Raw genomic sequence first — 14,508 nt, forward strand, 5'->3', positions numbered from 1 at the left:
GATGGGGGAGGGTGAGTGAATCAGGCAACGCCAAGGGCAGCCCCGAGGGACCGGCGTATGAAAAGCCCCCGCCCCACACACGGGTGGGGCCTGTCGCCGCTTCTCTCATTCGACCTCCCTGAGCAAGATGGCGGCCGCGGTGCGGGCGATCGGGAGCCTGACGCGCTTCACGGCTGCTGCCAAGTACTGTCCGCCCCGCCGCGCCGGCCTCCCCGGTGAGGGGCCGCCCGGGGGCTGGGGGGGGCCGGGACTGCGTCTCTCCCGGGGGTGGGGCACGTCCCGCTCTCGGGGGGGGGCTGGGGGGCACCTCTGGGGCTGTGCTTCTGGCGGGGGGAGGGGGCAAGGCCTGCTGTGTGGGGACTGGGGGAGAGCTGGGGCTGCACCTCCACCTGAGGGGGGGGGGGGGGGGGGGGCCCGCACCTCGGGCGGGGGGGGGGTTAGGGGGGGGCAAGGCCTATTGTCTGGGGTGGGGGCTCTGCCTCCCCCAGGGCGTCCCCTGCACGTGCTGGGGTCCCCCACTACCTGCCCCAGGCTCCCTGTGCCCATGGGGAGGCCGCTGACTGCAGTGTCTGGGTAAGGAGTCGGTGCTGCCCTGGGGGGTGGGGAGGGCAGGGCTCTGTCTAGTGCAGGGCTTGGTCCGCGTTGCTTGTTTGTTCTAATCCTGCTGCCGTAAGGGCCACACAGCATCTATTGACCTCCTGGGGCTGTCTGAGGCCTGGCACTGACCGGTCCTGCCTGGGAAGGTGGTAGGCCTGAGTGTTCCCAACTGACAGGTCTTGGGATCCTCTCGGGCACCTTCCAGCCACTCTAGAAGTGTCGCACTCCCCAGTATCTGGACCTTACTGAGTTTTAAATCCCCAGCGTGGGGGACTCTGAGGTTGTAATACACCTCCACTGTTCTTTTTCCCACTGGCCTTCTTCACCCTGGGGTTTTGGGTGGTGATGCGTTTTAATGAATAGATTAGTTTGGTTTAAAATAAATTGCGGTTATTGGGCTCTATCCAGGAGTGTGGCTGTCTCAAGTAAAACCTGTCCACTGGATTAAGAGCCCACTGAATTTTGCACAAACCAGCAAACTACAATTGGATCTCAGTTAATTAGGGTGGCTACTGATTTACGCTATCTTTGTCTGATGCATAACTTGACATTAATTAGTTCTTGTGACTATTGATTTAGTCAAGTTATGCATCAGACAAAGATAGCATAAATCAGTAGCCACCCCAATTAACTGAGATCCAATTGTAGTTTGCTGGTTTGTGCAAAATTCAGTGGGCTCTTAATCCAATGAACCAGTCTTCACATTAGAATCCATCATGGCAGTTGTCATTAGTTTGTTCCCTTCTTGTCAGTCTAAGCAGAGGTGCTCAAGACACTGATCTACAACTATTCCAGGAGGGGCTTTCTCCAAGTCAGAGTGGAGGGTCCTTGAAGGCAGGGTTTCCTTCTGTAAATACACAGTTAGATAGTTTGGAGGGAGCTGCGTTCCCATATGAATTTAGAATTGTAACTTTGTCAAAATGATACATGATCAGGAGGGCAGTGCTAAAAAATAACATTGTGCTTTTAATTGCCAGAGGCCTCTCTTTGTCTTTTTAGTTTCATGTTTTCAGGATTCTCACTTTGGCTGATATGCTCCCTTAAAAATGTGGTGTTTGGACTCCCCTATTCATCATAGTTGATAGCAGTCTGCCTGGAATAGTCTTGTGTTCTTCACACCCCCTAAATGGCTGTTTGCCAGAATGGGGGTGAGGTGGGCAGGACTTCCACTGGCAGGGTAAAAACTGAGGACAAGAGCAGTGCACATGAGGAAAGTTACATGATCTTGGAGCCACCCCTATTGCAGACAGATTCCCCCAGCTGCTAGTAAATCAGGCGGCTTATTGTAGGGTGGAAATGTGGGCAACAGCCTGCCATTCCAAGTTCTCTTTTTCTGCTCCCTTGATGCTCAGCTTAGTTCCAGATCACAAGAGGCCTGGCCCTATGGAGCCACCTATGGATGCTGTTGTCCCCACCTCAAGCAGCATGCAATCTCCTGGTGAGTCGGGGAGTAGGGAGGGGAGTACAGGAAAAGAGACCAAAGTAAATAAAATGGTTAGGAAAAAATGAGACAGCAAATGGTGCGGGGGGTGTCATCCATATTCCAATTCATTGCAAGGGAAAGGGATACTCCACCAAACATTGGGAGCCACTCCCCTAAATAAAAGTTCTAGTGAGCTCGGCACTGTACTAATACTACGTTGCCCTTATAGTGCTGTCTATCCAGAGGTTTACAAGGTGGGTAATTTCTCTGCCTCAGTCTCCCCATCTATACAAATCCAGTTATGTTCTGCAAAATAATAGCACCACATAGTTGTGTGTCGATCATATTACAAGTAAGCTGGTGTTTCTCCTGGTATCAAAGTGCCTAAGTCCAGTTGGATATTTTCCTCCTTATTCATTCTCACCAGGAGTGAGTCTTGGTCAAATTCTGCCTTCAATGACTCGTGTGCATCCCCTTTTGTAAACTTAAATTAATTAATGTCTGTAAAACTTTTGATATCCTATAATGGGGAGTGCAGAGTTTTACAGAGGTAAAAAAATTTAAGTCTCCCCCCCCCCCCCCGTTTGTTTGGTTTTGCAATAGCTTTTTACAAAAAACTGTTCGAAGTTTTTTTATTAAGTTCTTTTAGGCATTGAAACAGTTCTTAACAAACCTTTTTTTCCTGCAATGTTGGAAATCTAGTAAAAAAAATGGAATTGACTAGAAACTACCAACAGAAATGAAACTGACTAATCTCTTTTTATTGCCCAAGCAGGGTGAAGAATACAACATAAATAAAGAAAAAGTAAATCTAGATTTAAGTCTTTCAGTTCCAGTATAATGTTGAAAATATATAAGAAAATTAAAAATAAATAAATAGAGGCCTGCTGGTATTCCTTTAAAAAGTGCAAGAGGATTTTATCTATAACCTTGATTTGTACAAATTCATGCTCCTAGTTGTACATGATTTGCAGTTTAAAGTAGCAATGCTCTTACTGTAAACTGACATTTTATTGTGGTTGAGTTTTAAGCCTGGTTACTGCTTTCCAAGAGGGTTCTGGCTTTTGCAACTTTATAAACACATTATCCTGGAAAATTTGTCATCAAAAGTATTTCACTGCTTTTGCATAGTTATTAGTAGGTCACCAAAATTTTTAGGTGTCTTGCAGTAATGATAGTGACAAGGTCCCTGCCCCGGAGAGCTTGCAGTCTAAATAGACAATGTGCAGGCAAAGGAAGGGGGAGGGGATATAGTGAAGTTTAGCATGTTTTGTTCCAGATTCTTGGGATCTTTTTATCTTTGTGTACCTTTAGACTGTTTTGCTGAAACTTCTTAAAAATGGTTGTAGAGAGCTTCCCGGAAAGTGTTTAAGGGGAACTTAAGAGAAGAAGCAAAGGCATGTTAGACCATGGAACTGGGAGGGGGCTAATTCAGCCAATCAGTTACTTGCATAACTTCATGAAATAAGAGATTCTATATCTTTAAAAGGTTGGAGCTATTTGGTAAAATCTAGGATAAGTTGACAATGTCCAAGTGCAAACCCTTACTCTCCATATAAAAATACATCTGTTAGTGACCCATCCCCAGACTTTCCTATCTGGCTATGACTCTAGTGCAGACTCCTGGGGGAGGAGGGAAGGGGTTGGGGAAGCTACCAGTCATGGTCTTGTAATTTAATCTCAATTGTTCATCTCATTTCTTCCTCCTGCTTCACCTGATAGTGTGGTGCAACCCACGGGCTACATTGAACAAATTTGACAAGGCAGCACACTCCTGCCCTTTATCACCGGAATGTGACCTGCGAAAGCCGTACTGTGAAATGCTGCGTTTTAGTCCAAATTACAAGACGGATCATTTCGTGCTGGGGCCTCTAGTCTCAAGTTGCCGCATCCGTTATAAAGACGCGGGCAATGCGAGCGCTACATTTTGGCGATCACATTTGGCTGGCTGGCTTTTCAATGACTGAAGCCTAGGCACTCCTGAGCCTAGAATTTTAAGGCTATCAAAGATTTCACACAGGGTTTGTAATCTGGGCCTCAAACTTGGTCAAAAATCCTCTTAAAAATACATTCTTGGAAATCAAAACCAGGAGACAAATTTCTTAAGATGTTGCCGAGAATAAATCACTCCCACCGTTTCAGAAAGGAACTAAATGTGACACGCTTTTTCCCGTCTCCCAAAGCAGTTTACCTTGCTTATGTTCCTGGGCATGATGAAATGTAGGACAAAGGTCACTCCCTCCCTTCAGAGGAGGAGACCATTTAGAAATGTAGGGGAAAGTGCATGGAGCAGCTGAGCCAAGATGACATGGCTGTGGGGGAAGGGCTAAGTGCTTATTTGCGAAGCAAAGTGCAGGGTGCCTGATTGATCATTGTCTGATCTGAGTGGTTGAGTGAAGATTCATCCCACCCTACTTATTCCCCCTCCTGGATTTCCCAGGTTGTTTTGCCTTTGGGCTCGGGCTGGTCTGCCTCCTGGGTTGGCACCCTGTAAATAAACCAATGTGGTATTCTGTAATCTAATGGCTGGCTGCTGCCAACCGTACCAATTAGGATACGCTGTTTGAAGAGCAGCATTTTTGGTTGTTTCTCACAATAGCTCATGGCAGGGGCTCCCATGGGGAAAGCAGTTGCTGCCTGCAGTAGCTAGGGGCAGCCCAGCGTTGCATTGGAAGAAGCTTTTGTCCAAGGTGAAGGTCACTTGAACAGAAGTGGGAGGGATTTTAGGGTAACAATAGGGATAACTGGAGGCAAAAATGTAAGATGCTGGCTTCAGGGGGCAGGAAAGGGGATTCTTTTGCTGAGGTTCTGCAGGTCAAAGCTTAAATGTCCCTTTTCACTTATTCTGACTTGTGGGGCCCTCTGACTGCACTAGAAGAGGGCAAGCTTATCTAAAGATTTGCACATGCAGTTGTCAGGGGTGGTGACTGAGATTTTGTTAGCATAAAGGGCAGGGGGAGAGAAGAAACATGTATTTATGGTGGCTTCATTTGTAGCCAGTCATGCATTCCTTGTAGATTAGACTAATCCCCCCGGGGAAGGAGTGGAAGATGTCGTCCATGTGATATTTAGGACTGCACTGGAGAATTCATTCTGCTAGGGCAGGTCTGCCGTAGCTGAGGAGGAATTTCTAATGTCAGATTTCTAGGCTTGGAACTCTCCAGGATGCACCATGTCCTGGGATCTCTGTAGTCTGAGATGGCTCTTTTAGCTTGCTACACATGAACAAACAGATGTTGAACTATGCATGCTGACAGCAAAGGCAAACACTCCGTTCTGCTCGCAGCATCCGTGGTTAATACCAAGGTCTATGGACCTCTTGTGTTGGTATTCGTGATGCTGGAAAGTCACCAGTACAAAGTCTGTGGCACGAAGGTCACACAAACAGTGGCCTGCGTGAGTTCTATGCTCTTTTATTGAAGAATCTTTGTAGAAACTATTGACTACTTGATATATGGGCGGGGGGGAGGAACTAAAAATCTCACTCAGTGGTTACCTTGAGGACAATCTAACTTAAATGTGTCTGCACTCATTTTTTGGGAAAGCCTGTAACTCTTGTTAACTTCCCTTCCTTAGGTTACGCCTGCCGGAATGTTGCCAGCTCCTCTTCTCTTCAGGGTAAGTGTAAAGAAACTGACTGTGATTTGTGACCTTTTCTGCTAAAATCCAGTAAGAACATAAGTCTGAGAGATGATCTTTTGCCTCTTGTTTACAGCTAGAACTCACGTTAACTATGATGTCAAAGGAGATGTTGCAGTTGTACGTTTCAACTCCCCAGATTCAAAGGTATTGCTTTAATCCCCTCTGACTACTAGACATTCCTTTTTCAAAAAGGATAAAGTGAGGATAGAAGTAATAGTTCTATTCCTGTATTCCTAGGGCACAGACTCAAGGGATCAGACTTTATAGCAGAACTCTGCTCTGAGTAATTTGGCTGAATACAGCATTATAACTGTACCAGGCTACAGGCTTCCCCATCCGTCCTGGGCCATTCCCATACTATGTATCCTCTCCCCTGCATGAAGCAAGTATAAGAAGGTGTAGAGCAAGAGGGAGTTACTTGCTCTCAGGGAAGTTGAAGGAGAGGAAGTGGATTTTTCCATTCCTGCCTGCCTCTAAGCTTTGGCTTTTTTTAGCGGTTCTTTCTTTTCCCTTGGAATGTGGGGGACCAGAAGGGTATGTGCTCCATGAGGGGCTGAACTCTGCCTCTGTCTTTATTCTGTATTTACAGTGTTCATTTGCTGTCTGCAGGTCAACACTCTGTCCAAACAACTGCAATCAGAGTTCACGGAGGTAATGAACGAAATCTGGGCCAATGAGGCGGTCAAAAGTGCTGTCCTAATATCAGCAAAGCAAGGCTGCTTCATTGCTGGGGCTGATATCAAGTAAGTGTTGGGGAGTAAAAGCCACCTGCTGACTGGTGCTTTGTCCATATTGACTTTCTTAGCAGACCGGAATATCCTCTTATGATCTTGTGACATGAGCTTGCTGTCTGTGCTTCCTCGGTAGCAAGGCAGCAGTCTGATCACCAAATCTGTCCCCGTGTATCTTGACACAGGTTGCTTAGCAGGACCTGGAGCTAAGATAGCTTGGAATGGTGGATTCCCCATCAGGGACCATTTTTTGGATGTCTTTCTAAAAGATCTGTTCTAGGAATTATTTAGGGGAAGTTCTCTGGCCTGTGCTATGCAGGATCACTAGATGATCACAATGGTCCCTTCTGGCCTTGGGATCTATGGAGCATGGCTGGTCAGTGCAGCCCACTAAACTCTAACACATTGCCAGCACTTCCCTGAATGCAGAGGTGCATTCTGGGAGGGAAAAATAGTTTCCCGACTGTGATTATCATGAGCCAGACAGCCTAGCTGGTTTGAGCGTCGTATGCTGGTATGTGAGCCACGCACCAAAGGAAGAGCAGGTGTATTATGGGCTGTAGGCCTCAGGTTCCTTGCACTGGCAAGTTGCTACCTTTTGGTTATGCAGAATTTTGGATGTTTAAACACAAACTGCCCCCTGGCTCGCTAGTCTGAAGGTTAACCGTGAACTCTGGCTTGCTGTCTGCTAAACTCTGCCTGCCCAGTTGTTAGCGCATCTGGACTTCAGGGTAACTTGGGAGACTTCTTTCCATACCCAAGATTTCATATTGTGGGTTCTCTGGGAATAGCAGCTACTTGACCAGGAGGCAGCTGTAATCTCTGTGCTCTTCAACAACTCACTGACTTCCTTACCCATCCCTGGGAAGGGAAGAGACTCTGTGTGAAATGAGCCGTGGAGGAGGAGACAGCAGCGCCAGCCAGAGCGAGTATTTTATCTTTTGAGAAAGGACAGGTTGAATTCAAAGGTTTCCTTTGGTCTCAACATGAAGATCCTGCTCTACTGGCTCTTGCGGGCAGCAGTGCCTATTCCAAATGACACTAATTGACTAACCATTTCTAATTGGAAGGAGTCCAGTGGCACCCCCGATACGTTTCTAATTGGCGGAGTGTGTGAGATCAGAGTGCTGCTTCACAAATTATCCTGCTCTCTTCCACCCTCCCAAAGGGGCACGTGTTTGCAAAGCCTTTTGTGTGAGCTCTTTCTCCCCTGGATTTGATCTGCATTGCTTGGCAGTGTAGGGCTAGGGGGTTATACTGATCCTGCATATCTCTTAATAAAGCTGTGGGGAGTAGGAAACTGTGCCTGAAGCACTCCCTGCTTTACTGACGCTTTCTCGGCACTGCTATGCAAATCTGATCAGTCTTTCTACCCTGCTGCAGTATGATCGAATCCTGCAAGACCACTCAGGAAGTGACGCAGCTTTCTCAGGAAGGACAGAAGATGTTTGAGAAACTTGAAAAATCTCCAAAGCCCATAGTTGCTGCCATCAGTGGTTCCTGCCTGGGAGGAGGACTAGAGGTACTGTAGGGAGTTGCAGGGCAGATGCTGTTGTCATTCTGGCATGAGGCTGCAGAGGTCTCTGGGCTATTTGGGAGAATTCAGCTGCATTCCTAAGAGGATAGAGAGGGGATTTCAGGCCTCATGGCAGCCAGCAAACCTGCTGAATTCTGTTTATGGTAAATGGCCTAGTTTTGTTGCATTTGAGGTCCTTGGCGTAGTCATCCTGCTTAGCTTGTGAGAGAATGAAATCTAAATGCAGGGATGGACCGGGCCAATATTTGGATGGGAGGCCTGCAGGGAAAACACCAGAGCTGCCACAAAAGACGTTGGTGACTTGACAGATGGCGCTTTGTCCCGGTGTTGAACCGATACCTTAGCGCTGTGCTACAGGGAATGTTAGTGCAGTTGCTGTTTTTCAGATGAGAAACAGAGTTCAGATCCTGACCACTTGTGTTCCTTTACAGGCCCTTGTCCGAGTGGGGGTGTAAAATGGGTCTCCTGGCCAAACCCCACCTTGAGTAATTGTACCCATCCGATCTACAGTTCCCTTCCCATTTCAGATGGGTACCGTGTTCCATCCTAGTCTGAATGGTTTAATGTTACACGCTGTCAAATAGCTACTGCATGCCCCCTAGTGGGGATAGGAAGGTGAGCAGATCTAGTCTAGGAGGGTGATAGGCAATAAGTGGTTAGCCTGAAGATTGTAGACTGCAGCGCTCTTGTGGTGTCACTGGATGAAAGGCTTTGCTTAAATGCAAGATTGTTATTGCTAGGAATGAAATCTCCGGGCGTGTGTGTTGCATCCCTTGGCCTGTCTCTGTGCTCTCTAGACCTCACTGATCTAGTGAAGGGTCTGGGCTTGGTATCAGCATGCCATCTTCAGAGCCACAGGGTTAATCTGTAAATAAGATGATGCTCCGATTGCACTTAATGAGATTAGCCAGTAAGAACCAGGTGATGTTTAAAGGATCCTGACTGGGGTGTAGCAGGGATCTCTGTGACCATATAGGACCCAATGTCCATCCCCAGAGCTGGAGGAGACAATGAGGGAGTCCCAGGCAGTTCTGCTCACGTAGAGGGTGTCCTTGGTGTGTATTGATGGGTTCTTGCATTTTCACCCATGAGATGTTCTGGAAGTGCAAGCTATTCTATTGGCTATATTTTTTTGTCTCCTGTCCAAGGTTGCCATCTCCTGTCAATACAGAGTAGCTACAAAGGACAAGAAGACAGTGCTGGGCACACCCGAGGTGTTACTGGGGCTACTGCCGGGTGCAGGGGGCACTCAGAGGCTACCAAAGTTGGTAAGTGAAGAGGATGAGCAGTCCCTTTCCTTCACATCGCTATCTCCAGGTCTGATGCCCTCTGTCTGCCTTCCAGGTGGGACTTCCTGCCGCCTTTGACATGATGCTGACCGGGAAGAACATCCGTGCTGACAGAGCAAAGAGGATGGGGCTGGTTGACCAATTGGTTGATCCACTAGGTCAGTGGCTAAGACTCGAGAATTGTCTTAAAGCTACTTAGGAGGCTAATCTGTTGCCCTTTGGATTAATTCCTCCAATTTGATTAAATGGGTAGAGAAGTCCTTGATGCTGTCATTCATCTAATGGGATGTAGAGTTTATCATCTGGGCTGGGTGCTGGTTTTCAGAGTCTCAGCTTTTGGGGAGGGAACAGGAATTGCAGTGCAGTGTATTCAGGGTGGGGAGCATATGTTTTACATAAGCTAAACGAATTTGCCACAGTTAGAATTCAGGGTGGATAAGACCCTGCATTCTTCACTGATCATGTCTTACTAATTGAGCACATCAAGTGATGAATCCATGGTATGCCCGCATCTTGAATACTGCATGCAGATGTGGTCGTCCCATCTCAAAAAAAGATATATTGGAAATGTTCAGAAAAGGGCAACAAAAATGATTAGGGGTATGGAACAGCTTCCATATGAGGAGAGATTAATAAAATTGGCACTTTTCAGCTTGGAAAAGAGATGGCAAAGGGGGCATATGAGTCTATAAAATCATGACTAGTGTGCAGAAAGTAACTAAGGAAGTGTTATTTACTCCTCCTCGTAACACAAGAGATCACCAAATGAAATTAATAGGCAGCAGGTTGAAAACAAACAAAAGGAAGTATTTCTTCACACAACACACAGTTAACCTGTGGAACTCTTTGCCAGAGGATGTTGTGAAGGCCACAACTATAACCGGGTTCAAAAAAGAACTAGATAAGTTCGTGGAGGCTAGGTCCATCGATGTCTATTAGCCAGCATGGGCAGGAATGGTGTCCCTAGCCTCTGTTTGCCAGAAGCTGGGAATGGACAGTGGGATGGATCACTTGATGATTCCCTGTTCTGTTCTTTCTCGCTGGGGCACCTGGCATTGGCCACTGTCGGCAGACAGGATACTGGGCTAGATGGACCTTTGGTCTGACCCAGTCTGGCTGTTCTTGTTAAAGGTAATGGATATCCCAAGGCCTGGATTTCAGGGCAGTATCTGTGCTCTGCATAATGATAGGTGATCTGCTTTCTTCAGTGACAGCAGAACCCCAGAGCTTTGGGCACTCAAAATTGCTAATTCACTTTCAGTTAGAAGTGGAAAGTGCTAAATCTGTTGATCTCTGCTATTCCTGCACTGAGGGACTTTTATTGGCCGGGGGCTTATTGAAGAGGGGAAACTTTAGCGTGAAAGGTGAAAACTCAAGAAAGCTTTAAGCATCTGAAAATGGGGCTTAGAATGGAAACAATTGTGCGCTATTATGTTCTGGCAGCTGATCCTGCCATAATAGTCAATTATTGTGCTTGTTCCCCTGGGCCAACACCTGGTGAAGGGAGTGCGTAGGCCTCTTAAACTGTCAACTGAAAATGCTGTCTTCCAAAAGTGCACTGGATAAGGCCCTTTGCTTCTGTATCTCGCATCTCACGGTCTTGCCTGGCTTAACACGGTCAGCTTCCTTCGAAGTCAGTCAATTGCCATTTGAGTGCCTCAGTGTGTGTACATAAGTTTGATGTAAACCCTGTATGGTCGCTTACCCAGCCCAGTGCTGTCCTTTAAAAAGGAGCAAATATTCCTTGCTGTATCTCCAAATCATCTTGGCTTATTTTGAAAGTGCGGAGACAAGGTGGGTGGTGTAATGTCTTCTGTTGGTGAGAGCGAGAGAGACGCCTCTGAGCCCACACAGAGCTCTTCAGAGCTGGTCTTCACTGGTAACTTGCATCAGCTTAACTATGTCACTCAGGTGTGAAAAATCCACACCCCTGAGCAACATAGTTAAGCCAACCTGATGCCCAGTGTTGACAGCACTAGAGCAACAGAAGAGTTCTTCCATCGACCTAGCTACTGCCTCTCGGGGAGGTGGATTATCTATGCCAACAGGAGAACCTCCCCTTGGCGTCGGTAGTGTCCATGCTGAAGCGCTACAGGAGGGCCGCTGTAGCTTTTCAAGTGTGGACAAGCCCTAAATGCCAGGTAGAAGAGGATGGGACAGATTGTTCAGCATAAGTAATTAACCCCCATTGAAATGGACTATTCAAGGTGAAGTGGGCAGTTAATGCCCCTGCAGTCAGAGGATAAACAGTGGGTTACAGGTTGATGTAATAAGCCATAAATCCAGTGTCTTTAAGGGCAAGTCTACACTAAAAATGCTGCATTGGCATCAATGAAGCTGTGCCACTGTACTGCTTAAATGAAGACGCTCCGACACTGACAGGAGAGAGCTTCTCCGGCCAGTGTAGTAAATCCACCTCCACAAGAGATAATAGCTATGTCAACAAGCAAAGCTGTCACATTGACATCATGCTGTCTACATGGGACATAACTGTTGCTCAGGCGTGTGGATTTTTCACACCTCGAGCGATATAGTTATACCGACGTAGGTCTGTAGTGTAGACCTGGCCTAAATCCACGATTTTCAGTGTCTAGCAAAGTTTTGAATTTAAACTCCCAGGCTCATCTTTTGAAAGTATTGTGCAGGTTTCCTTTGAGGATGAGGACTGAGTGGTCAGATATGGAAAAAGTGTTCACCCCTGGGTGATGAGGTGTATTTGTCTTTGCGTTTTGTGTGAGTTCATTCAAGAGCATAGTGATTGTCTGATTTCACCCACATAGCTGCTGTTGGGCATTTAGTGCACTGCATGAGGTACATCACATGTTGTGATAGGGCTGTGTAAGACCCATGGATCCTGAAAGCTGTGTTGGGTGTGAGTATTGATCATTATAACGGTGCAGATATGCCTACAAGTTTGGCATCTATTATAGTAGCCTTGTGCTGCTTCGAGCTGGGGTGCCCTGGTTTGTGGAGAGCTTGCTTCTGATGGTGAGCTTGGTGAGGTTACGGGCTTTTTAGGAGAGGGTTTGGGCTAGATTTCTTTCAGGAGTCTGGGTTGTAATAATTTAATGATCCCCCGTATGGGTTCCAGTGTTGGAGGGGGAGAGGTGGTCAAAAAATTTTTTTTTCCCATATTGAAGCAGGTTCTCTCAGGGTATCTGGGTGGCCTATTCCATGATGCAGTCTACTTCTTGGATGGAGTGTCCTTGTTTAAAGGTGGTTTTGAGCTTGTTTAGGTGCATATCCCAGATTTCCTCCTTGGTGCATATTCTGTGGTATCTCAGTGCCTGGCTGTAGATAACCGATTTCTTGGTGTGTCTGGGGTGGCTACAGGATCAGTGAAGGTAAGTCAGGTGATCCGTGGGTTTCTTGTGTATAGTTTCAAGTATCAGAGGGGTAGCCATGTTAGTCTGAATCTGTAAAAAGCAACATAAGCTTTCGTGGGTAAGAACCTCACTTCTTCAGATGCAAGTAATGGAAATCTCCAGAGGCAGGTATAAATCAGTCTGGAGATAACAAGGTTAGTTCAATCAGGGAGGGTGAGGTGCTCTGCTAGCAGTTGAGGTGTGAACACCAAGGGAGGAGAAACTGCTTCTGTAGTTGGATAGCCATTCACAGTCTTTGTTTAATCCTGATCTGATGGTGTCAAATTTGCAAATGAACTGGAGCTCAGCAGTTTCTCTTTGGAGTCTGGTCCTGAAGTTTTTTGCTGTAAGATGGCTACCTTTACATCTGCTATTGTGTGGCCAGGGAGGTTGAAGTGTTCTCCTACAGGTTTTTGTATATTGCCATCCTGATATCAGGAATATGAGGGTCTTACCCACGAAAGCTTATGCTCCCAATACTTCTGTTAGTCTCAAAGGTGCCACAGGACCCTCTGTTGCTTTTTACAGATTCAGACTAACACGGCTACCCCTCTGATACGTGAGTATAGTTGTCTGTAGGGTTCCATTGCTGAAGCTGATCGTGGTGTCTAGGAAGTTGATGCCGGTGTGAGTGTGTTCTAGAGAGTTGGACGGATGGGTGGTGAAGTGATGGAAATCTACAAGGGAGGCTAGGTACTGTCCAGATGAAAATACATTGATGATCTCTCAGGTACAGTATCAGTTTTGTGATGCATTTTTTTCCCCGGAAATTCTTCCTCAAGCTGGCCCATGCGGCGGTGGACGTATTGGGGAGCCATCCTGGTACCCAGGGCTGTTCCCAGGCTTTGGACAAAGTGTTTTGTTGTTGAGGCTGAAATGGATGAGTTGAAAATGTTTTGGGTGCAGATCCGAGTGTTGTCCATGGTCTTGTAGCTATTTGAGGCAGGCGATGATGGTGTCGCTGTGAGGGATGTTGGTGTCTAGGGAGATGACATCCATGGTACAATGTGTTAACTACTTATGCTGAACAGCTGTTCCACCTCGTATTTAGCTGTGACACTCTGGCTATCTTTCCCAGACCCGAAGAAGAGCTCGGTGGAGCTTCAAAGTCCAACAAAATAGATTGCCTCGCCCACCTCGTGTCTCCAATATCCTGGGACCAGTCTGGCTACAACACTGCATCCAACAATGGATAATATACCCACTGCCTAGTCCTGTAAGGTTGTTAGCCCACCTGCACTGGCGTTACTCAGAAAATGCCATAATATTGAAGCTAACGTACAGCTTTATGCTTTCCTTAAAAGCTGTTCGCTCAACTCTTTGGTACTTGATTTCTGTGTCTGGTAAAGCAGTTCTATGGGCTGGGGTGGAGCTGTAGAGATCAGCAGAGGTACGTCCGCTTTGGTCTGGTCTTTACAGAGAGAGCTGGTTCTAACAAAATACCTCCCCATCCTGTAATCCTGCAGGCTGCGTTCCCCCTCTCTGACCCATCCCTTCTGTGTTCCCAGGACCAGGCACCAAAAGTCCAGAAGAACGAACCATTGAGTACCTGGAGGAGGTAGCGATTGGCTTTGCCAGAGGTCTAGCCAATAAGACCGTGTCCCACAAAAGGGAAAAAGGGCTGGTCCAGAGTAAGTGTATGGGATGCAGGCAACAAAGTTTAACTTAAAGGCTTCTTAGTGGGTTAATTCAATTCTGCCTCTAGAGACATGATTTCAGAATCCTCACGAAATCCCTCGTGAATTAAATTGGCCTAGTTTTAGACAGCAGTCGCCATAGTGCGACAGCCCCGTGAACTGGCAGGATTGCTGGTCTCCCATCAGGAGCAAAGCGTGCTGCACATCAGAACCAAGGTGCATTGGCAGAGCTGTGTGGCAGGGCCCATGACGGGGAGTAGGGAGTGGGGACCAAGGTGCATTGGCAG

The 14,508-nt window shown here is 47.0% G+C and overlaps 1 protein-coding gene across 2 annotated transcripts in view; it reads left to right on the forward strand.

Annotated features, from left to right (window-relative positions):
* The first annotated feature begins 66 nt into the window (after positions 1-66).
* HADHA (hydroxyacyl-CoA dehydrogenase trifunctional multienzyme complex subunit alpha) overlaps positions 67-14,508 on the forward strand; it is a 36,169-nt gene continuing 21,727 nt past the window's right edge. Inside the window, exons 1-9 of one of the 2 annotated variants that reach the window (XM_034766827.1) lie at positions 99-215; positions 1,950-2,035; positions 5,597-5,638; positions 5,736-5,806; positions 6,272-6,405; positions 7,777-7,915; positions 9,079-9,198; positions 9,275-9,377; positions 14,093-14,215. In XM_034766827.1, the coding sequence (XP_034622718.1) occupies positions 1,981-2,035; positions 5,597-5,638; positions 5,736-5,806; positions 6,272-6,405; positions 7,777-7,915; positions 9,079-9,198; positions 9,275-9,377; positions 14,093-14,215 (787 nt within the window). In that variant the 5' untranslated portion in view covers positions 99-215; positions 1,950-1,980. Of the gene's footprint in view, positions 216-1,949; positions 2,036-5,596; positions 5,639-5,735; positions 5,807-6,271; positions 6,406-7,776; positions 7,916-9,078; positions 9,199-9,274; positions 9,378-14,092; positions 14,216-14,508 lie in introns of both variants that reach the window. The other variant, XM_034766826.1, reaches the window with a different exon arrangement.

Source organism: Trachemys scripta, chromosome 3 (genome assembly GCF_013100865.1).
Source record: "Trachemys scripta elegans isolate TJP31775 chromosome 3, CAS_Tse_1.0, whole genome shotgun sequence".
NCBI lineage: Eukaryota > Metazoa > Chordata > Testudines > Emydidae > Trachemys > Trachemys scripta.